The following is a 23,108-nucleotide window of genomic DNA, read 5'->3' as shown; positions in this document are numbered from 1 at the left end:
GTAAAGTAATGGGATAAAATACAAATAATTTTAATATTACTTTAGGACAAATTCTTGTCTCCAAATCTCCAGTTGTATACATCAAAACTATGCATTACCTCCAGTAAAGGTCTATTAGCTCCTGACCAACTATCTAGTTTCAAACATCATTCAACTCTATTTGTGATAATGATAATCTAATAGTGGTCATTTGCAATCTGGAGCTTTTTGGATGTCCTCAAAGCATTTCCTAGACTATAGTCTGCTTGTTCAGGAGGATAATTTATATGGTAGAAAGTGTGTTTTGTTTGGTGTAATTATTCCAAGAGCTGCATGGACCATGAAAATTTCCCCAAAGGATCTCAGAGGTTCCCAAAGGATCCAAATGATTAAATGGTTGGGAAAATATTCTGATCCTTACCTGTATCTCTTTATTGCTGCTTTAAGGTGTTTTTAGTCTGAGAGATTAAATTGATGGAATAATCTGATAAGGAATAAATCACTGTTCTGACTTGTTCACTTGTGTTCAGGGGCATTGCTAGGCTTCAGTTAAAACTCGTGATATCATTAGACTCATGTTACTTTAAAGACTTAGGATATCATCGGTTTGCCACAGTGCAAAACACTCACATACTTTTGATTTTTCCAAAGACTTTATGGTGAACAAGGGTCGTGAAGCGCTCAAGCCTTCTTGTATGATTTTCTAATTTCCAACGTGATCTGTGTCACTACAAAATTTGTTTGAAGAATTTTGTGTTGCCCAACTTGCCATTGATTTTCCCATGTTTTAGTTTCTCCCATTTTGTTCTGTACCTATTTAAATAAATAGGTTCACATTCATATTTATGTGAAAAAGTATATTTTTACATGTTTATTTAATAGCCCTGTTGATAATAAATTATTTTATATAAGAAATATATGAGCTATACATAAATATTAGGAAAATCTTTGATGAAATTTGACAAACACAAGATAAATTCTGACTGGGTTATTGCCCTGTAGAACACACAAACTCTATATTGCATACAGATGCTAGGGATACCTTTATGTATGGTCAGTTCCTGAGTAAACCAGCCAAGGCTGACATCAAACATCGACCAACAGTACTCCTGCTCTGGGCCCAACCAATGTATGGGGTCCAAACGCCCTATCCCCCTGGTCATGGCACCTGACACTGGTATGTGAAAGCAGAAACAGAAGAGTAGGAAAAGACTAGCCACAATTCCTGCTTCTGGTGATGTAACATTTCCCCAGATCAGAAGGAGGAGAGAGAGGCAGAAGGAAAGTGGAACACGTAAGCAATTGTCTGTCTAAGAATCCTAGAATAAAGTCTGCAAAGGAGGTCTGTGAATGAGGTTTGAGATAGGGGACTGTGACTGAGGTCTGAGGTGGGACTCTGTCACTGGGGATATCCTGTTAATGATAAAACATCATAGACAGTTGTAAAACATCTTCAACACTATAAAAAGAAGTCCATTTGAATGTGAATAACTAGATATAAAATAACCTGTATAAATTTACAGCCAATAAAATTGTTATGACAAAACGATTAAAGCTGTTAATGACTAAAGTTTTTGCTTGCAATTACTCTCATACAGACTTCTTTATACTCTACCTTTAAAAGTTTTTGTAGAGCTAGAAACCTCAACTGTCCTATAAAGTTTTAGCCGAGTAGAAACTTTGGGGAGTGACTAAATTTTGATGTGCAGTGCCAGGACCTTTAAACAGATGGTCCTTACCATACAGAGGGGAATCTGTGACAAGCAACAATCCCAAGGTCTGACCTAAGTTCTGCTTTATTGGAGGCTTTCCTTATAAGTCTCCCTAATATGTCCCCCTCACACCCCAGGTCCTATGAGCACTGCATGAGCAGCTATGGCTTTTATTCACACTACTGCTGCAACAATAAGAAAATCAGTTTTTCTCAAATCTCTGCAGTGACGCATTATTTCACATACTTCCAATAAAATGGTATTGCACTACTGTGGTTAGCAGAAGTGGTGATGCCCCCATGGTTGCATAATTTCTTCTTCACAAACTTTCATTTTATCATCTTATCTAGTGAAAATAGGAACTGCAGCTGTTTCCTCTGTATCTAAATATATAATTCTCTGAAAGTCTAAATTGAAGTAGCAGCTGTTGAGTAATTGTTCCTATTAACCTAATGTTGATACATTAGACTCTGTCTCAAAAAAAATTATTTATGATTTATAAAGTGCTGGCACCTTTCATAGCACTCTAGCATGTCCTGTCACCAACACTAACATCTCCACCATAGCCATCTGTCATGCTGCCTAAGGCTTATTTGAGGGAGGCAATAGACCCTTAGTATGATTTTGGAATGTGGCAGGAAACCAATAAAACCATAAGGAAAACATATGAACCCCACGCAGATAGTATCCTGGCTAAGAGTCAGATATGGAAAACCAGTGCTACAGGGCTATTATCCTACCCTATGATAGAGAGAGAAGAGAAGAAGTTTGGTACCTTGATAGTACCATTATGAATTACCTTCTATAGCGCTCAACATCAGGGTGTTCACGGTAGAATTCAAGTCCTCCGTGTCTCATGGCATCCTCAGGGTTGGAAAACACCTGTAGTAGAAGCAGTAGAATATAACTGTATTACAACAGATGGAATCTTATTTACTTATGTCTAATTTATGTATTACCATGTTACTGCAATTTCGAAAAAAAAATTAAATATTTTTAAATCTGCAGCTAATATTAAAATAATACTTGGTAATCCTGTTATGAAGGTCCTTATTATTTACTTCTTGCTGTAGGGTGGCAATGCTTTGTACCTTTCTCCTGACTTTTCTCCTGCAATGCCCTCCTGCCAAACAGGCTTCTGCGGTAGACTACTATTTAAATATGCATTTGGCATGATTCACAGTTGTCACCATCATGAGAAATGCCACACAACCATTGCATATAAGCAGGTAAAGGTTGCAAATAGGCCACAAAAGATTGGCAGCACTGGGAAGCAACAAAGTATGAAAAAGTTTAGTTTTAGTTTTTTTCATAAAGGAAATTCATAATGGTTCACCATGCATCAGCATCTACATCTGCACTTCAATTGCATGTATTTATACTTACTACTTATTATTCTTTACATCAATTACTTGATGTAAAAAATAGATCACGTAAAGCCAACCTGCGAATGCGGGGTCTGATGGAAAATTTAGTGGATTTACAAGCTACAGTCACCACTTTGTTTCAAGAGCTTTTTCCAAATATTCCAGTGGATAGATTGGAATTTGACAGAGTCCATCACACCTTTGGTAAGCCCAGGCCAGATAGTTTTCCTTGAGATATAATTGTGGCTTTTCATTACTTTTGTACTAGGGAAAAAATCTTACTAGTGGCACAGGCCCAAAAAAATATTGCAGTTTCTAGGCTGTGACAGATCTATCAGCTTTTTGCAGATCTGTTGGCAACTACTATCCAACGCAGATGGGAACGCAAACCTTATTTAAAGGTTCCTCAAGAATGGTATCATATCGTTTGGTAAACCCATTTAAATTGTTATTTCATCACAAAGGAAAGCTCGGTACTATTACTACAGTACAAAAACCTGACACCTGCTTTACTGTTGTGGGATTACCAATGCTAGTGTCACAGATCCCTGCAAGTCTAGGGAATCTGTGCCTCCTGCTGGCTCACCCACCTTGCACTCCCCTGCTGCCAGCACCAACTCTGCTTCAGGATCCAACTCTCTCCACACTTCCTGGTCTAGTTCATGTGATACTCGATCAGCTGCTCCCTTGCCTCAGAGGACTAGAGTGTTCCGCAGATGCACTCCATCTACTGGCAGGCATGTGAACAACACCTTGAGACTGTCTCGTCACCAGCATTCCATCTGCTGGTGGGTTTGGCGTCTGCGGCTCACATGACCCGTACTGATAATATGACATCCCCTTTTAAAGGAAGTGGCTGGCAACAGGAAGTTACCTGGACAAGAAGTTCCTTGTGGTTCTTCCCCAAGGTTTCTACTGCTCCAGTTTTTGCGTTCTGTTCCTGATCTATCCGTGTACGGACCCTGGCTTGTTTCCTGATGACTCTTGATTGCTGCCTGCCCTGACCTTTTTGCTTGTTTGACTATTCTTTGGATTTCGCTTTGGCACTATGTTTCTGTTCCTGCTAGTTAGCAGTGACCTGCCTTGGCAGGCATGGGGGCCACAATCTGCCAACAGCTGGCTGCACAACAATCTCACCTACAGCTCTGGAGAAGACAGAGCTACTGCTTAGACTCTGCGCCCCGTGCACATCTACATCCACTGAATAGGTGACACAGAGGGTCCACCACTTTGCCCTGTGGAGCCGTGACAGTTTGTCTAGGACATGGACCCTCCTGATTTTCCGTTACCTGATTCCATGCAGGAACTGCTAGAGCAGATTAAAAAACAGGAGTCTCTTCAAATTAAAGTTTTAGTTTTCTTTCGGAGGTGTGTTGAACGTCTGAATGAGCTCCAATCTGCCATTACCAGCCTCCTTCCTCTGCAACTCCAGCCCCTGTACCTCCTTCAGTTACAGCCACCATGCCATCATACTCCGTGCTTCAGATTCCAACTCCCCCCCGCTACTCCGGTGACCCCAAGCTCAAATAGATTTGTTAACCTATGCCAAATTCAGTTTGAATTGCAGCCCCGGAACTTTCCCACAGAACGAACCAAGGTGGCTTTCTTCATTTCCTTGTTGGCGGGGAGGGGCCTTGCTTGGGCTTCGCCCCTCCGGGAAAAGGGCGATTCTATCCTGGGAGACTTCAATGCCTTTCTACGCAAGTTCGTTGATGAACCTGACTGAGCTTCCTCTGTAGCCTCAGAAATCTTGGACCTATGTCAAGCCTCCCTTTCGGTAGGCCAATATGGAGTGAAATTCCCATCCTTGGCGTCCGAATTAAATTGGAACAATTACCCCCTGGTAGCAGTCTTCTGGTAGGGGCTCGCAGGCCATATTAAAGATGAGCTTGCTTGCTGTGATCTTCCCCTACCCTTGATCACCTGGTGTCTCTCTGTGTCCAGATAGACATTAGCTTCCAGGAGCAGGCTCGGGAAACCCAGAAAGTTGAGCATCCCATTAAATTAGCTCCAACTTTCCAAAACCCCTCTTCTTACAGTAGAGCCTATGCAAATGGACCATGCTTAACTTACCCCTGAAGAACAATTGGTCTCTGTTTATAACATCCCTGTGGTGCCCCTATCCCAGCCTTTGGTGGTCTCTGTGGTTAATGGTACTGCTCTACCTGACTGCATCCAGCATGCCACTGTGCCACTCTCCATGAAACTTGGGGCCCTGCACAAGAGGCCATTTCCTTCTTGTTGGTTCCCAGGATCATTCATCCAGTTTTGTTGGGGTTGCCATGGTTAGGCAAACATGCCCCCATCATTAAATGGAGCACTGGAGACATACTCTCGTGGAGCAGCTCATGCTTTCAAGAGTGTCTTTCTAAAATCTTTCCTGTCCGGCAGGTTTGCTCCTCAGCCACATGACCTGTCCCTGGGTTACCCAAACAATACTGGGAATTTGTGGATGTTTTTTGCAAAAAGCAGGCTGAGACTCTACCACCACATCGCCTTTATGATCGTGCTATTAACCTCCTCCCTGGTTCTTCTCTTCCTCGTAGCAGAGTTTTTCCTCTCTCTATTCCGGAGAATAAAGCCATGTCGGAATACTTCCAAGAGAATTTGGCGAGGGGCTTCATTCGTAGATCCTCTTACCCAGCGGGGCCTGGATTCTTCTTGGTTCAGAAAAAGGGTGGTTCCTTACGTCCCTGCATTGATTACAGAGGTCTAAACAAGATCACCAACAAAAATAAGTATCCCTTGCCTCTGATCTGCGAATTATTTGACCGTCTCCAAGGAGCATCTGTCTTCACCAAGCTAGATTTGCGGGGTGTCTACATTTTAATTTGCATCCGCAACATTGATGAATGGAAGACAGCTTTCAATACCCGAGGCGGCCACTATGAATACCTGGTTATGCCGTTTGGGCTCTGCAAAGCCCCTGCAGTACTTCAAGATTTTATGAATGATGTCTTCTGGAAACTACTTTATGTTTAAGTGATTGTCTATTTGGATGATATTCTGGTGTACTCTAGGGATCTACCATCACATCGAGACCATGTTAAAATGGTCCTGCAACGGTTTTGGCATAACAGACTGTAGGCTAAGGCTGAGAAATGCCTCCTTGAGCTCTCTGAAGTCCCGTTCTTGGGGTACGCTGCCAAACTTACAGCCATCTTAGACTGGCCACAACCCCTTGGGCTGAAGCTTTATTCAGAGGATTCTAGGCTTCGCTACCTACTACCAGCAGTTCATCCAAGACTACTCTTCGCTCAAAGACCCTGCGCCCTGTGCATGTCTCCACCAACTATGTAGGTGACACAGAGGGTCCACCACTTTGCCCTGTGGAGCTGTGACAGCCAGCACTGGATGAAGATTCTTGAGACCTGAATTTTTTGTCATCTTAAGCAAAAAACTCATTGGTTCCCCAAGGAAAATCTGAAACGGGCTATGGCCAGACAGTCCTCTTTACAGTCAAATGTTTCTAAATAAAAAAGAGCATCTCATGGAAGTTTAAAATTTTTACCTCCTATGCCTCTCTTTTTTTTTCTCAGATTTTTGGTTTAGACCAGATTTTTAGTCCAGTCAAAGATTAGACTTTATTGTTTTTGATCTCTCGGGTTACATTTATATAGAATTTTCAGTTCTTGCGTATACAATCTGCAGAGTTTGGGTGTCAGGTGGTTATTGTAAAAGTAACTTCAGTGTATTATGTTTTTTAGTGTAATCATTCAGCAATCACTTAACAAGGGTTCAGTGTGATATGATTGAATAATTGTTACACTATATAATATTGCTGTAATTTTATATGATATAGATAATATGGAAGATATACATGTTTTATATGATGCCTGTATTGGTTCGCTGAGTGGTTGACAATAGGGATGAGCGAGCGAGATTTTTAAGTTCGATCTCGTGGCGAATCAGGCCTTTCTCGCTTACTGAACATATAAGCGTAAATGGCCTTGTGATCACGGCCATGAGGTCATGTTCTCGCAGAACGAACGAGGGAAAAAGCAGGGGGCGGTAACAGTGACTATTTCCGTCGGTAATTGCGGCTGGGAGCCAATCATTTGCTCCCAGGATGCACAGCAAGGCCTAGCAGAAAATCAGGAGAGATCTGAGCACAGGCATATATACAGGGTGTTGCACCTCAAGATTGTTTATGAATATGTATATAAATATGTATATGTATATATATAAATATATATATATATATATATATATATATATGGAGGTATGCATAGGTATGTGTGCGTCCTAATAGTTAGACTGTATCTAGGTAGCATGAAACAATACAGGAATACAGTACAGGAATGTTGTGTTATAACATGAAACCTCTGTTATCTTGATCTGGCCATAGGGCCCTCCTAGTCTCCAAGTGTAGGACTTCATAGACGTAACAAACAGGTGATACAACAGCTGCCAGGAGACAAGACCTATTTTCCCATAACAAACAGATCACCAATATGGCCTTCAAGGGACAATACATCCATCCACCTCAGTAAACAGAAGATGGAGGCATATTTGAACAGATGGACTGGGGGGATGACCCAGCTGGACATTTATAGACCCCTAAACATAGATTCCAGCTGGCGATTCATATAGCTAATTTAGTTGGGAGGTCCACCAAACTACATTAACCAATCCCAATCTAGTGGGGTGTGTGTCAACCGATGGTCATCGTACATAACACCCACTAACCAATCCAAGAGCCCCAAGGATACCTAATGGGAATTAACTATATAAAAATGGAAACTGAGAGATTTGAGCTCTCTTCTCTCTTGTTTGGTTTCTTCTCACTTGCTTGCTCTTTGTCTTCTGAGGGTCTCCCTAGGTAAGCTGGTATGGGGTCCTCCTCGGAAGGAAGTAGGCTCCTGAGGTACCCATTAACCTCTTAGCAGGTAGCTATAAGATATTCCTGATTGTATTCTTATGGGTGTCTATAGTATTACTGCATTACTTTGCTATTTTATAATTACTGTATGGTGTACTAAGTAGTTACTAGATTATTACAGGGGTTACTACTAATAACTTTGTCCATGTGATATATGTAACATTGATTGAAGTTCCTATGTGTAGATGTCTGACAATATTGCTGTGTACTTTGTTTTACCTTGTTTTCTTAATTAAACTGTTTGAGTGACTAGCTATTATTTGTGCATGAACCTTCTTTAATTGAATATCTATATGTATTGATAGGGGATATAATTTCCATATTTATGCAGATAAATATTCCTAAAATAACAAGGGAAGGAGGGAGGGGTTAGTGACTCCATCTTGTGTTCTGGGTGAAGGATAGAAGCAGGGAGAGACGTGCATTGTGAGAGGGACAGTTTGGGAGCCTTCTGTATATCTGCATATATACAGATATTTTAGTTTTTGATGCTACCTGTTCCTAACCAAAGCCTGTTTGGTACAGAAAAAATTCTATAAAAAAAATACAGATATTTCAGTTTTTGATACCTCTTGCTATTTACCAAAGAAGCCCGTTTGGTACAGTGAAATTTCTGTCCTACTATAAAAAAATACAGATATTTCAGTCTTTGATACCTCCTGCTTTTTACCAAAGAAGCCCGTTTGGTACAGTGAAATTTCTGTCCTACTATAAAATAAACACAGATATTTTAGTGTTTGATACCTGTTCCTATTTACTTAAGAAAACCGTTTGGTACAGTTAATTTTCTGACGATGGACTACACTGAGCTCTAGAAGCCAGTTACCTATGCAGTCCCCAATCCTTCTTAAGGCCCACCACCTCCTCCTCCTGCTGTTGCTGACGCCTGTCAGTACTCCATTCACTAAAACTGTATTACACACTTCCGGGCGGCATTGTCTATTGTCATAGCTGACCAGAGGCCACACACTGCTACTGCTCTCGCTGACCAATGCTCAATCTCTGATCCTCCATCCTTTTGCTTAATGTCACTGTGCTACTTCTCCACAACTTTTTGGGTGTCATCCAGGTCATGATGCCAGCTAGCAATGCGGTCTCCTGTTGTTTTGATGGCACAGACTGCTGCTAATGGGTTGAGTTCACACGTAGCGCCAACCTTTGTCAATGTCCTAATGTTTATGCTGCCTTCTGTACGCTGTCCATCAGGCAAAAATCCTATTTGCCTAATGTCACTTTACCTGCCATTTTCTGGAAAATCACAAGGTCTTTTGGAACTTTTATATTTTTCTCTTGTTGCCACTGATCTCCTACACTTACTTAGCAATTTTGATGGTTTTAACATGTATAGGGGCTTTGCTATTATTGTTTAAAGTTTGCCTATTGACTTTATTAGAATTCGCGAAAACGGTTTCGCCAAAATTTCGCGGACTCATCGGAAGTTCGAGGAAATTTTCGTGAGACTGTCAGAGGCCTTCTCGCTTATTCCTAGTTGATGCTGTGCGCTCCGGACTATCTTCCTTAAGAGACTTTTCCATATAAATGTAAGTATAGGAGATTTAACTAGTATATTGTTATATATATATGTGCTACTATAAGAAAAATACAGATATTTCAGCCTTTGATACCTCTAGCTTTTTACCATAGAAGCCCTCTTGGTACAGAAAAATTTCTGTCCTACTATAAAAAAATACAGATATTTCAGTGTTTGATACATCTTGCTATTTACCAAAGAAGCCTGTTTGGTACAGAAAAGTTTCTGTCCTACTATAAAAAATACTGATATTTCAGTGTTTGATACCTCTTGCTATTTACCAAAGAACCAGTTTGGTACAGAAAATCTTCTCTGCTAATAGACAAAAAATACAGTATTTTCAGTGTTTGATACCTCTTGCTTTTTACCAAAGAAGCCCGTTTGGTACAAAAAAATTTCTGTCCTACTTTAAAAAAGTAGAGATATTTCAGTGTTTGATACCTCTTGCTATTTACCAAAGAAGCCCATTTGGTACTGAAAAGTGTCCATCCTACCTTCAAAAAAAATACAGATATTTCAGTCTTTGATACCTCTGTTTAGTACAGGTGCATTTTTGCTCGAATAAGTAAAAGATGAGTTTTAGATGCAGGGGAAGGCGTGGCGTTGGGTGACCTGCCGCTCCTAGCAGGAGGCATACTCCCTGGGAGTCCGCCACTGTAGGACAGCAGCAGCAGCAAACTGTTGGAGGAGAACAGCCTCAGGATTTGTCAGTGCCAATTTCAGAGCAGGAGACAGACTTTGAGATCCTTAGAGAGTATGGTTAGCACTTGCTGGGTGAGGGTTCTGGATCAGTGGCTGCATTTGCAGAGGTTGGCTTACATAAAAACGAGGATGATGATGACCGTGATCTGGGAACCACAGATGCGTGTAAGGGCTAGCAGCAATTCCGAAACAGACGTAGAGGAAAGGCAGCAGCAGCGGCAGCAACAGGCTGGGGATGGAAGGGCCACAAATCTGCCTCGTGTGAGTCACACAGAAGAGACAGAGGCGTGGGCACAAGCAGGGGAAAAGTCAGAGACGATGTGACCGTGGGGCAGATGGAGCTGGAGCAGAAGCAGGGCACCCAGCAGACACAGAGGCAGGCAAAGATAAAGAGCAGCAGAGTGGTTGCACTGATCTCTCCAGTGTGGTCCTTTTTCACGCTGAAAGACGATGACGGGTGCGTAGCAATCTGCATCCTGTGCCACAGGCAGATCTGCAGAGGACAGGCTAGATCACATTTGGGTACAACATCACTGCTTTCCCACATGCACAAGAACCACAAACCAAAGTGAGAGCAGTACTTGAGGATAGTACCTTGAAGGAGGTGCAACAATGTCATCGTCTCTTCTTCCACCTCCATTGACTCCTTCTCCACCTCCAACTGTCATTGCTAGTGCGTCTCAGGAGGTTAGTGCCAGCAAGACTTTCAGCTGCGAGGAAGTATCAGCTTCTGCCCTCAGGTTTCATGGCATCAGACAACATTTATCGCCGCAAGATGGGTACTTCAGTGACCCCTTCAGCTCCTCTAGCTTCTAGTCTCTACAGAACTCTACCACCCTACTGGAGTTCTGTGCAAGGCATCAGGCTATGGCCCCAACCAACAAAAGTCATTGAACTCAGTTCACGTCTAGCCAAACTTTTGGCCCTGCAGCTACTGCCGTACAGCATTATGGACTCGGCTCCCTTCCGTGACCTGATGGCTTGTGCCGAGCGGCGTTGGAATATACCAAGCAGGCATTACTTCTCCTGCACAGCTGTACCCTGTGTTCATGCACATGTAATGGAAAACCTCTCCAGGGCATTGGCATTCTCGGTGTCTAGTCAAAACCACGTCACCATGGACAGCTGGACAACCAGGCACGGAGTGGGACGCTACCTGTCCTTCACTGCTCAGTGGGTGGCCTTGCATAGCTCAGTGGGTGGTAGCTTGCAGGAGGCATTGCAGCACCTGGTACCCCTGCCGAGGGGTGTGGTGGGAAAGCATGGGCCACACCAGCCCTCTCCCTTCTCCTCCTCCATTCCTTCTACCGTCAACCTCTCTCTTTTCGACACTCATCCTGAAAGCCCAGCAGTGGAGGACACTGTGGTTAAGCGGGCACGCCACTACAGCTCCCTCAAGCACACCCGTTGCCAGGCAGTGCTGAAACTGGTGTCTTTGGGGGAGAAAAGTCACACCGCCAGAGAACTCTTGTCCACTTTGCACAGAGAGGTTGAGGCTTGGCTGACACCCTCCCCGCTCACAACAGGTAAGGTAGTGTGTGACAATGGGGCCAACCTTGTGGCCCCGCTGCGCATGGGCCACATAACACATGTGCCCTGCTTTGTGCACGTACTGAACCTGGTGGTGCAGAAGTTCCTCTGCACGTACCCAGGACTGCAGGACTTACTGAGACAGGCTCGCTCCATCTGAAGCCATGTCCGCCTATCTACTACTGCCACCGCGGCGCTTAGCAAGATCCAGTGCCAACAGAAGCTGTCACCGCATAGACTCATTTGTGACACTGTGACTAGATATAACGCCACCCTGGACATGCTCCAGCGTCTGTGTGAGCAAAAGCTAGCATCCGCCATTACTTGGTCAGCGTGGTGCATGAAGGCAGTGGGGCCCTTGTTACAGCCACATAATTGAGCTATTTTACCAGTGACCAGTGGCTGCAGATGGGGACACTGTGCAAGGTACTGGCCCCGTTGAAGCAGGCCACAAACGTTGTGAGTTGGGTGTGGTCAGGCTGGAACAACGTCATATCCATCATGTTTCTGCTTGATAATACCCTGTGTGGCCTGATGGAAAGTGGACATGGGAGAGGAGAGGAAGAACTGTGGGAAGAGGATGAGGGTGACAATTACACTCCATAGCGCACAGCCAGCATAAGGAGGAGCAAGAAAGGGACACTGGCCAGCATCAGGAGTTTCAAGAGGAGGTGAGGGAGGAAGATGATTATGATGATGAGGGAGACCATGTTGGGGCTGCTGGACAGGACCCATCCAACCCGCATTTGTGCTGTCACGCCCCAGACATAGTGCAAGCGATGAAACAATAAGAACTGCTGCAGCTTGAAGAGGAGGAGGTGGGTGATGAGGAGGAAGATGTTGTGGCACCTACTGAGGGACTGGAGGAGGATGAGCCCAGGAAACCCCTCTTTCATTTGTGTGTCCACATGTTGCAATGTCTACGGAGGGACCCCTGAGTTTGCAGCATCAAAAACTGGAATGATTACTCTTCTGGATCACCGCTACAAAGACAAAATGTCACAGTTTCTACCTAACCCGGCGCAAGAGAAAGAAAAGGTGACCCGCCTGAACAGAATACTATGCGACCGGCTGTGTTAGGAGTTCCGCTCACCACATTCCACACAGGGAGTTGTGGCGGACACTGCCTCCACCGTATCCTCCTGTAGAGGCAGCATCAGCAGTAGTGGCAGCAGGCCACACACATCCAGAAGTCTAAGCCAAGGCAGGGGGGATTTTCTGGATGCCTGGCGAAACCTGATGCGACCACCTCAAACAAGTGAAGTGCGGGGGCATACCCATCGAGAACAGATGAAGTGCATGGTGCACGATTATGTTGGCTCTTTTCTGGCTGGTGCTGGTGGTGGTGTGGACAACAGCAGTTATGAGGAGGATGCCTGTCCTGACAGTAGTGAGGCCATTCATTTTTGGGTGAACAGGCTTGAAATCTGCCCACAGTTGGCACAGTATATTCTGTCCAAAAGAACCTTCAGTGCCGCTGGCAGAGCGGTCATGGACAACCGATCATGACTGTCGCCATAAAATATCAATCGCCTCACCTTTTTGAAAATGAACGAAAGATGGGTTACTAACAAATATCATTTCCCCACTGCAGATGTCACTGATTAACTGACACAAGGACTCACTGGCCAACCAAGATGCCTCTGTGAACCCACACTGCTCATGTGCTGAATCTGTGGCTGGCTATCACCAACACCGTGTCAACTGAGCCTGCTTTGGTTGAATTTTTCCACTTCCACATCGCAGCGTCCAGGGGTGGCATTCATCGCCAATGTTATGCTTGCCATTGTGCCAGCTAGCAATTTACTTTACATTTCTGCTGCTTCCGGGAGGCCAACAAACTGCAGATGAAAAACCCCCAGTACTGCCACACTGATAGGTACCATTGCCTTTGCCTAATTTTTCAGCTAGGTATTGTAAGATTGAAGGTTGGCATTCATGTCATCCACTTCATGATGCAAACTAGCAATATTGTCTACCTTCCTACCGCTTCCAGCACCACAGACCAGAGCAACAGTGCTGGTGCACAAAACATCTTGGTCTGGCCCTTTTACGTTTAATCACAAATTTCCGTTATTTGTATTACACACTTCCGGGTGGCATTGACAATGGATTACACCCAGCTCTAGATGCCAATTACCAATGCGGTCCCTGCTCCGTGCTAGGGCCCACCGCCTTCTTCTGCTGCTGCTGCCACCTGTCAGTACTCCATGCAGTAAAATTGTACACTTCTGAGTGGCATTGACGATGCACTACACCCAGCTTAAGATTCCACTTACCAATGCGGTCCTCGCTCTGTCCCAGGGCCCATGGCCTCCTCCTGTTCCTGCTGCTGGTGCCTGTCAGTACTCCATTCAGTAAAATTGTACACTTCTGGGTGGCATATACAATGCACTACACCCAGCTCTAGATGCCAATTACTAATGCAGTCCCCACTCCATCTCAGCGCCCACCACCTCTTCCTGCTGCTGCTGCTGCCACTTGTCAGTACTCTATTTACTAAAATTGTACACTTCCAGGTGGCGATGATGATGCACTACACCCAGCTCTAGATGCCATTTACCAATGCGGTCCTTGCTTCGTTTCAGGGCCCACCATCCCCTCCTGCTGCTGCTGCCACCTGTCAGTACTCCATTCACTAAAATTGTACACTTCTGGGTGGCATTGATGATGCACTACACCCAGCTCTAGATTCCAGTTACTAATGCGGTCCCTGCTCCGTCTCAGGGTCCACTGTCTCTTCCTGCTGCTGCCGCTTGTCAGTACTTCATTCACTAACATTGTACACTTCTGGGGGGCATTGATGATGCACTACACCCAGCTCTATATTCCAGTTACCAATGTGGTCCCTGCTTCGTCTCAGGGTCCACTGTCTCTTCCTGCTGCTGCCGCCTGTCAGTACTTCATTCACTAAAATTGTACACTTCAGGGTGGCATTGATGATGCACTACACCCAGCTCTAGATGCCAGTTACCTATGCGGTCCCTGCTCTTTCTCAGGGCCCACCATCCCCTCCTGCTGCTGCTGCCACCTGTCAGTACTCCATTAACTAAAATTGTACACTTCTGGGTGGCATTGATGTTGCACTACACCCAGCTCTAGATTCCAGTTACCAATGCAGTCCCTGCTCCGTCTCAAGGTCCACCGCCTCTTCCTGCTGCTGCTGCCGCCTGTCAGTACTTCATTCACTAAAATTGTACACTTCTGGGTTGAATTGACGATGCACTTCACCCAGCTCTAGATGCCAGTTACCAATGTGGTCCTCGCTCATTCTCAGGGCCAACGGCCTCCTCCTTCTGCTGTGACTGCTGCTGCCTGTCAGTACTCCATTCACAAAAATTGTATTCCACACTTCTGTGTGGCATTGACCATGCACTACACCCAGCTCTAGATGCCAGTTGTGTAAAGGATGGATGCAGGGAGAGACTTGTAGTGTGACAGGGAAAAACAGGAAAAACACAAAAGCTTAAACAGCTTAAACATGACTACATAAACAAAGCTTGAAGCCATGGCAGGACGTGGGACGATCAGCGGGACCAGGTAAGATGCCGGCCGGCATCTTGTGTTCCGCCGGCCGGCATCTTGTGTTCCACCGGCCGGCATCTTACCGGTCCCGCTGGCACCTGATGCTGGAAAGGGAGATCGACGGACGACGCTGGAATACAAAAACGACGCTGGATGAGCACAGGGGGACCAGGTAAGTATGGATGGGAAAAATCTCGGGGTTAACCATCCTAGCCATTTTTTTTTTGCCCGTACGAAGGCCGGGCTTAACGGCTAGGTGGTTAACAGTCAGCAGTCAGCACATTTAGTGTAATCTATATTGTGTATTAGTGAAGACACTGTTAGTCATCTTTTTTTCACACTGTATATTCACTAAAGCTAAATAAAATCAATTGTGGTTCCTATTTACCAAAGAAGACCATTTGGTACAGTTAAATTTCTGGCCTACTGTAAAATAAATACAGATATTTCAGTGTTTGATACCTGTTTCTATTTACCAAAGAAGACCGTTTGGTACAGTGAAATTTCTGTGCTGCTGTAAAATAAATACAGATATTTTAGTGTTTGATACCTGTTCCTATTTACCAAAGAAGACCGTTTGGTACAGTGAAATTTCTGGCCTACTTCAAAATGAAATACAGATTTTGTTTTTACTACATTAGCAATTTATTTGGAATTGGACAATTGTACAGTATTGTACAAAATGCCCAATATCTGAAACAGTTGTATTAAACAAAGCAAAGTAGCCATTGATTTTACAATGATACATTTTAACAGACTATGCTGAAACCTAAAAATAGAGTAGAGGCACATTGAGTTGTTCTGTGCTTAATTTTCCCCACATATAAATGTACTAATAAAAACACAACAAATAAACTCTATCTAAGACTTTCTGAAGTATTTAAGCAGACGTACAACTGTATCATTATTAGCTCTCTTCCATTCAAATGTTAAATATTTGTTATGAATCCTACTAGTATGCTGATACATGAGAGAACCAAAAATATTTTTGTTCTGTGGTTCTCAAAACAAAGAGGAGAAAGTGTGCATGTACTAAGGCATCTCCTAGCACCAATCTTATTTTAGGAATGACCCATTTAGAGATCATGTTTTTGTTTTCTCAGGAATCTATGGCTGGTAACATCATATTCTTTTAAAGCCTTTTCTCTTCTCTTTTGCTGTAGGACACAAAACTGCTGAAGTTCTTTGGAAAGCCCAGAGCATAGGTTCTCAGTCACAGCTAAAGTATCTGCTTTTGCTAAACGAGGAGCATTAAGAGAGCTGTCAACTAACAAAGTAAAGCCAACACTTTCAGCAAAGTAGCAGACAATGGACGGTCGGAACACATATTAGGATTTTGCTCCATCAGTCTTTGTTTGATGTTCAAGAAATGTACTTGTGCAGACGGCATATTTAGATACTAAAACATTCCTTCACAGGGGATGTTCGATGAGGAAGAAAACCATCAGTCTCCATAGAAAAGAAGTATACATCACCAACTTGTGTATCAAAAACATTATTCAAAAACACACCATTTTGGTGGGACAAAATATCTCCTAGCCAACAACAGTCGAGGGTGACCTTTAGGATGCCTTTGTCTTCAAGCACCACTTGGAGACCATTTTTAAAGACCCCTGGTCCCATGGTGAGGATGTCAAAGAGGTAAAAATTATTTCTTGTGCCCACCTGCAGCCAACACAGTTTCCCATAGCAACATATGTTCAGGCCAGAAGCTCCCAAGCTCAGGACCTTTTGGTCCTAGAGATGCAGAATCTTTCTTCTATTGTCTCTCTTTCAACCTCTTGGCCTCTTGAGCCTTCTACTGATTCTACATTTTGAACATGTTGCCCAAAAAACAGCCTTGCTCTTTGCACAGCTTCACCAGTCTTAAAATCCTTAATCAGGAGAACAGTGTGATCTGCATGAACCCCAATTAAAACTCCTTGAAATCTTCCATTAATGGTTGTAATTTTGATTGTCTTGCAGAATATTACAGCTCAGATAACGTTCACCAGAAGTGGACTCCATATAGAAATGGTAATGAAATTAATGCAAATAAATGTCAGCCTTCTGCAGCTTCTGCTGTGTGAGTTAGGCGGGATTGCAAACATCAGGGAGCCCAAACACAGATAATTTAGTGTTTGATACCTGTTCCTATTTATCAAAGAAGACCGTTTGGTACAGTGAAATTTCTGTCCTACTATAAAATAAATACAGATATTTTAGTGTTTGATACCTGTTCCTATTTACTTAAGAAGACCGTTTGGTACAGTTAATTTTCTGACGATGGACTACTGGGTCTTCAGGTAGATTGCCAAGTGGAACGTGCTCACCGACTGGGCCCCGTACTCAAAGAAGCCTCCACCCCTGACCAGTTCTGGTGGCCTATTCTTTTTATACTCACAGAAACCGCATTCTTCAGGCTTTCTGCACGTTGCTCATATTTGCAGACTACTCAGCAAAGTCTCATGTAAAAGACGAAGCTTCCAGCAAGTATGTTTGATTCTGTATCACCACAAATTGCGCTTTACATTAGCTTATTCGGCTGTCCTCCATTTTACTGATATTCAGGGGCGCGGATATTCTCTTACTTCAGCGGAAGAAGCAGAAAGTCTTGTACATATCTTGCTTTCTGATATGACATCTACCCCATCTGAAAGGTCATATCATTCCCCATCACGTTCTTCAACACATTCTTCAATTCCAGTCTACTCTCCTAAGCAGCCCAGGAATCTTGGAACACCATTCACTAAGAAGTTCCATGATGCCCCTTTCTCTGAACTAGTATCTAAGGCTAGATAAATTGAATGAGCTTTTAATCTGCCTTCAAGTTACTTTTTTTTTGAGTTTATCTTTCATGATTCTCAATATATGAGGTGTGAGCCTGACCCTAGTGACCTTGCTAAATTTTCTTAAATTTGCAAGTGCATTCATCCACTTTTCCTTACTCCACAGGGAAAACAGTCAGAAAGTCATTTTTTCAATTTGTTGGTCTTTTCTTTAATGTTTACCTGCTGTTTTTCCCATGTTTTGATATTTTTTATACCCCGAACACTCACTTCACATCAAGCTTTTTCTAATTATTGGTTCAGGTTTGTTGGAATTTGTCTTTATCACCGCTACGTTCAAGATACCTGGTATGTCTGGATTTAATACCTCCAGTCATGTATTGTTTCCATATCTTCTATGTATAAGGTGTACTGCTTCGTTTTAATGCTACAATTTTTCCTAATGCTTGCCTTACATGTGCTGCTACTGATTTAAAGGTTTATTTCCTGTATAAATTAATCTTCTTTACATGTACTGTGCGATTAATCTCATGGAATCTTAAAGGGTTGCTTTCCCCTAATAAGCACGTGTCTGTTTTACGTCACTTACAAAAAACCCATCTAGGCAGTAATGATTTTCACAGAATAAAAAAGATATGGGTTGGAGAAGTCTATGGCTCATCCTCTGATGACCGTAGGGCAGGGGGTATGGTTTTGTTTTATAAATCCTTCCAGGGCAAGATTAAACTGTACAAAGTGACTCTGAAGGGCGTATTTCGAAAATACTCTTACAACTTAATGATCAAGATATGTCATTGTATATTATATAAGCACCTAATTCACCATCACCGTTCTTTTTTCAAGAAGTGTTCTGTTGGCTTGCCAAGGACTCTAATCCCCACAAAATTATAGGGGGCGATTTAAACTCCGTGATGTTGGACTCATGCACCTCAGTCAGTGCTATATGATTTGGCAAATGTTATGCATCTGAATGATGTTTGGCGACAGCACCATCCACTAGAATATCGGTATACATTTGTCTCTCAGGTTCATCTCTCACAAGCGCGCTTAGACTACTTATTTTATACAGATACTTTATTGTTTTAGACGGATTACCCGACCACTTATTTCCGACCACTCTCCCATTTCCATTGTTATATGAGACCAATACCCTAAAGGGGATTATGTTCCATGGTGCTTCCCCTCCTTTTGACCAAAAACCCTGAATTCCAAAATGCTCTAACCACTGCATGGTTTGATTATGTCCAGCATAATTGTGCTCATAGAAATGAGATAGTACTTAGATAGTACTCTCTCACTGTATGGTATACAAGTTCATGGCAGTGAATGAAGAACCTCGTTTGTTGTGGATGATATTCTGATACTGACATCTAAACCTCGAGTTGATAGTATTTACATTCAATTTCTGTTCACCTGATTTGAGAGTTTTTCCGGTCTAAAAATCAGTTTTAATAAAAGTGAAATTCTATCCCCAGCCATGTCTGCTACAGTGGCGGAAAGTTGGAGCGTTCATGTTCCGTAGCCACAGATTCTATACTCCACCTAGGGCTTTGTATTGGTCGTTTACCATCCTCACTATACAAATTGAATTATCCGCCCTTGATAACTAAAAGACAAGAAGAATTGAGAATGTGGGAGAATCTACCCCTTTCATTTTTGGGCTGTTGCTATTTGATTAGGATGATGTCATTCTCTAAGCTGCTCTACCCCATACAGACTTTGCCTCTTTTATTGCCCCACACTGATGTCATTGCTCTCAATAAGGTTTTTATGAAATTCTTCTGGAATGGCAAACGCCCGAGAATAGCTTTGACGAAATTATACTTGCCCAAGTCCGAAGGTGGTGGGGGATTTCCTAACATCAGATTGTACAACCTGGCTAGCTTAGCCAGGTATGTTGTTGACTGGGTTGGAGGAACATTCTTTTGCTCCAATATATATTTGGAGAGTGCAATGGTGCATTCTTGAAATTTATGTGAACTGTTGCACTGCAAATTTTCACACTTTCCCACTGCCCTGCATCTTAATATTTTAATCAGAGACACAGTGGTTACTTGGAAGGAAGTCAGAGACTATCCCGATATTTACCTATATGTGGCAACCCTACGTTTCCCCAGGCTCATGAGCATGCGGCCTTTGCTGTCTGGAAGCAAAAAGGACTACTATGGTGCAGAGATATGTTTCATCCTGAAGACCATACAAAAATTTCCTTACCTGAACTGCGAACTAAGTATGTTATCCCGCAATGGGCATTTCACCAGCTGTAATATAATCAACTCATGACCTATCTCAGTTACTTTAGTACTTAACTATGCGGCAACCTTTCGGCCTAATGGTTTTGATAAAATTTTATTACTATCTCTATTCCTAAATATTATATTACGAACATTTCAAACATATACGCATGGGGGGCGTGGCCAGCTATGGCAGCGTGAGGTAGCTTGCTGTGAGAGCTCCTGCAGCCGCCTCTGCATCTCCAGTCCTGGCAGCCTTCCATCGTGGACTTCCCCTTCACAAACTGCATGCAGCGTGTTAAGAAGACTCCCGGTTCCAGGAGAGCGGGTAAGAAAGCGGATCTTACCCGCTATTTTTCCTCCCATGTCCTTCCTCTGACCACGAGGCGTCCAAGATGGCGTCCTCACCTCCAGGCATTAGCACAGGAGCCCGGGGCACAGGATCTAACAGCCCCACAGCCTCACTGTTAGCTACTCCCAGGAGCCCTTCTCTCTTTCCAGTGGAGTCCCGAGCGTCAGATATTCCTGCATTGGACGCAGCTGACTCCACTGTGCAGCCATATGTCTCACATTCCTTGCTCCATAAACTTTTTTCCACCCTGGCTACTAAAAGTGACATAGAAGCCATGCTTACACATATGGAGCGCACTCTGAGCACAGATTTAGAGGCAGTGCAAACCACTGTAACTGCGGTGGCTGGTGGGGTCACCACCTTGGAAACCTCTACATGTACAATCCAGTCATCTGTCACTTCCCTGGATAATTCTATGGGAGAAATGCGTTCACAACTTACTTCCCTGTATCTTCAAACTGATGACTTGGAAAACCGCAGCTGCAGGAATAATGTCCGCTTGCGGGGTATCTCTACAGCTACAGCTAACGCTGACCAACGTGCCACCGGCTACGCTCACCGGGTACATCCATTGAACTTGACCGGGTACACAGGGTTCGCAGCATCTGTGATAGGAGCTTTATTCTGCCTAATGATGTGTTATGCTGTGTTCATTACTGCACTCTGAAGGAGGAAATTATGAGGAAGGCATGGTTCCATGGTGCTCATGATTTTGATGGAGCGAGCATACAATTGTTGCCCGATGTTTCTGCACAAACTCTGAGAATGCGTCGCATATTGTGCCTTTTGCTGGAACTGATTTGTTCCTCTGGTGCCTATTACAGATGGGGACATCTGTTTCATGTGCTTGTGTCAAAAGGTGGTGAGATTTTTTCCCTCCATCGCCATGCACAACTTCCTGCGTCGTTTACCATGTTGGGCGAAGACCCTATTAACATTCCGAATTGGCTCGACTTTCCAATGGATACAGCGCCCCCCTGCAGATGAGGCATCGGCTGGGTATGCCACAGAGGCCCCGCTGCAATACTATTTCTAATGCGCGGGCTACCCCGGCACCGCTGTCCAATGAAACCTAATTTTATACCTCCTCCAGGAACCTGGCCATATACCTCCAACATTGTTATATGCTGCTTTTAATAATAATTCAAGGTTTCACAGTCATATCATATTTACTGCTGTATTTACCCTGTTGATGCCTTTCTCTGATTGAATTGATTTGATATATGACAAATTGATCTATCTCGTCTGGGAGCCATGCCCTTGAGTGTTGTATTTGTTTTGGAGGGGTGAGTCCCCCCCATTGTGGGGGGTATCCCCCCTCCTTTCTGTTTCAGCCGAGTTCTGTTTATGTACCACAGTGCCTTTGGAGTGGACTTGACCAGCTTACACTACTGTTGTTTTCAATGTACCTATCTGGAATACCAGGTTCTACATGATTAGAGGACTGATTACTAGCACATATATTATTATGCTGGACTTACTAGTTTCTTTTGGCTCCTGCTAAGAAGGAGGGATTGGTGCCTTATGGCCCTTTACATGTATTGTCTGCATATTGTATATTTATTTGCTCTCAGGTTTACAAATGTTGATTGCACTGAGTTGTATTTCCAAAGAGGAGACGATATCTGAGGAGCTGCGATGTATTCAGTTATATGAATTTTATAATATAGCTGATACGTTTTGATGAGCATAGTGTTTTTTAGATGGCCTACCAGTTTTCACCGCTTCTCGGTATGTTGCCATGTCTTGCTCCTTGTGTCCCTGGCTTAGTTAATTTAAAATGTTTTTCATGCAACGTGATGGGCAGTTTTTTCCTATGTCTTTTAGCATAATATGTTCATATTTTCGCCAACCTATATTAATGCTGTTTGTGGTTACATTGGGGACCCAATATTTGTCTGCCTACTGTACTTTTATGGCTATCTCACACTTTATTGGTTACTAACCGGATGCAGAGGCAGTGAGCAGTAACATGCTCGCCTTGCGCATCACATTCCCCCACTAGTCTGCTCCTATTCCTGGCGAATAGGAGCTAGTTAATTGCTTTGTAGTCAGGGGCAATTTTTGTGTGTTATTTTTCTTCTCCTGTTTCTATTTTCTTTCTCTGCCTTCTCTTTCTCATCGCTTTTTCCTTCTACTACTTTTAAATGAGTTCTTCCCCCCCTTCCTTTTTCTCCCCGGGCAGTCCCTCCCCCCCTAAGTTTATTGGCTCTATTTCAGTGGACTCAAACATAGTCTCTGGGCCTTGCTTACCACCACCATGCCGCTAAAATTTTCGTCAATTATTGTTAAGGGTCTCAATTCGCCAACCAAGCGGTCGGTGGTGCTAAATGCCCTCAATTGTATGAAATGCCAGGTGGCATTTCTTCAGGAGACCCACGTGCCTACACTTAAAAACCGCCATTTTCAGACGGCCTATCATGGCTCCTCCCCTGATTTCAAATCAAAAGGTGTTAGTATCTTGATCGACAAATCCCTGCCCTGGTCATTGGTTGCTGTGCAATCTTACCCTGAAGGGAGATATCT

At 43.5% G+C, this 23,108-nt stretch overlaps 1 protein-coding gene across 1 annotated transcript in view; it reads right to left on the bottom strand.

Moving 5' to 3' along the window:
* Positions 1–23,108, bottom strand: part of PTGES (prostaglandin E synthase) — a 94,790-nt gene that overhangs the window by 28,162 nt on the left and 43,520 nt on the right. Inside the window, exon 2 of the mRNA XM_072429698.1 lies at positions 2,491–2,573. Coding sequence (XP_072285799.1) covers positions 2,491–2,573 — 83 coding nt within the window. The remainder of the gene's footprint in view (positions 1–2,490; positions 2,574–23,108) is intronic.

This window comes from Pyxicephalus adspersus, chromosome Z, assembly GCF_032062135.1.
Source record: "Pyxicephalus adspersus chromosome Z, UCB_Pads_2.0, whole genome shotgun sequence".
NCBI classification, from domain to species: Eukaryota; Metazoa; Chordata; class Amphibia; order Anura; family Pyxicephalidae; genus Pyxicephalus; species Pyxicephalus adspersus.
This window is presented reverse-complemented; position numbering and strand designations above follow the sequence as displayed.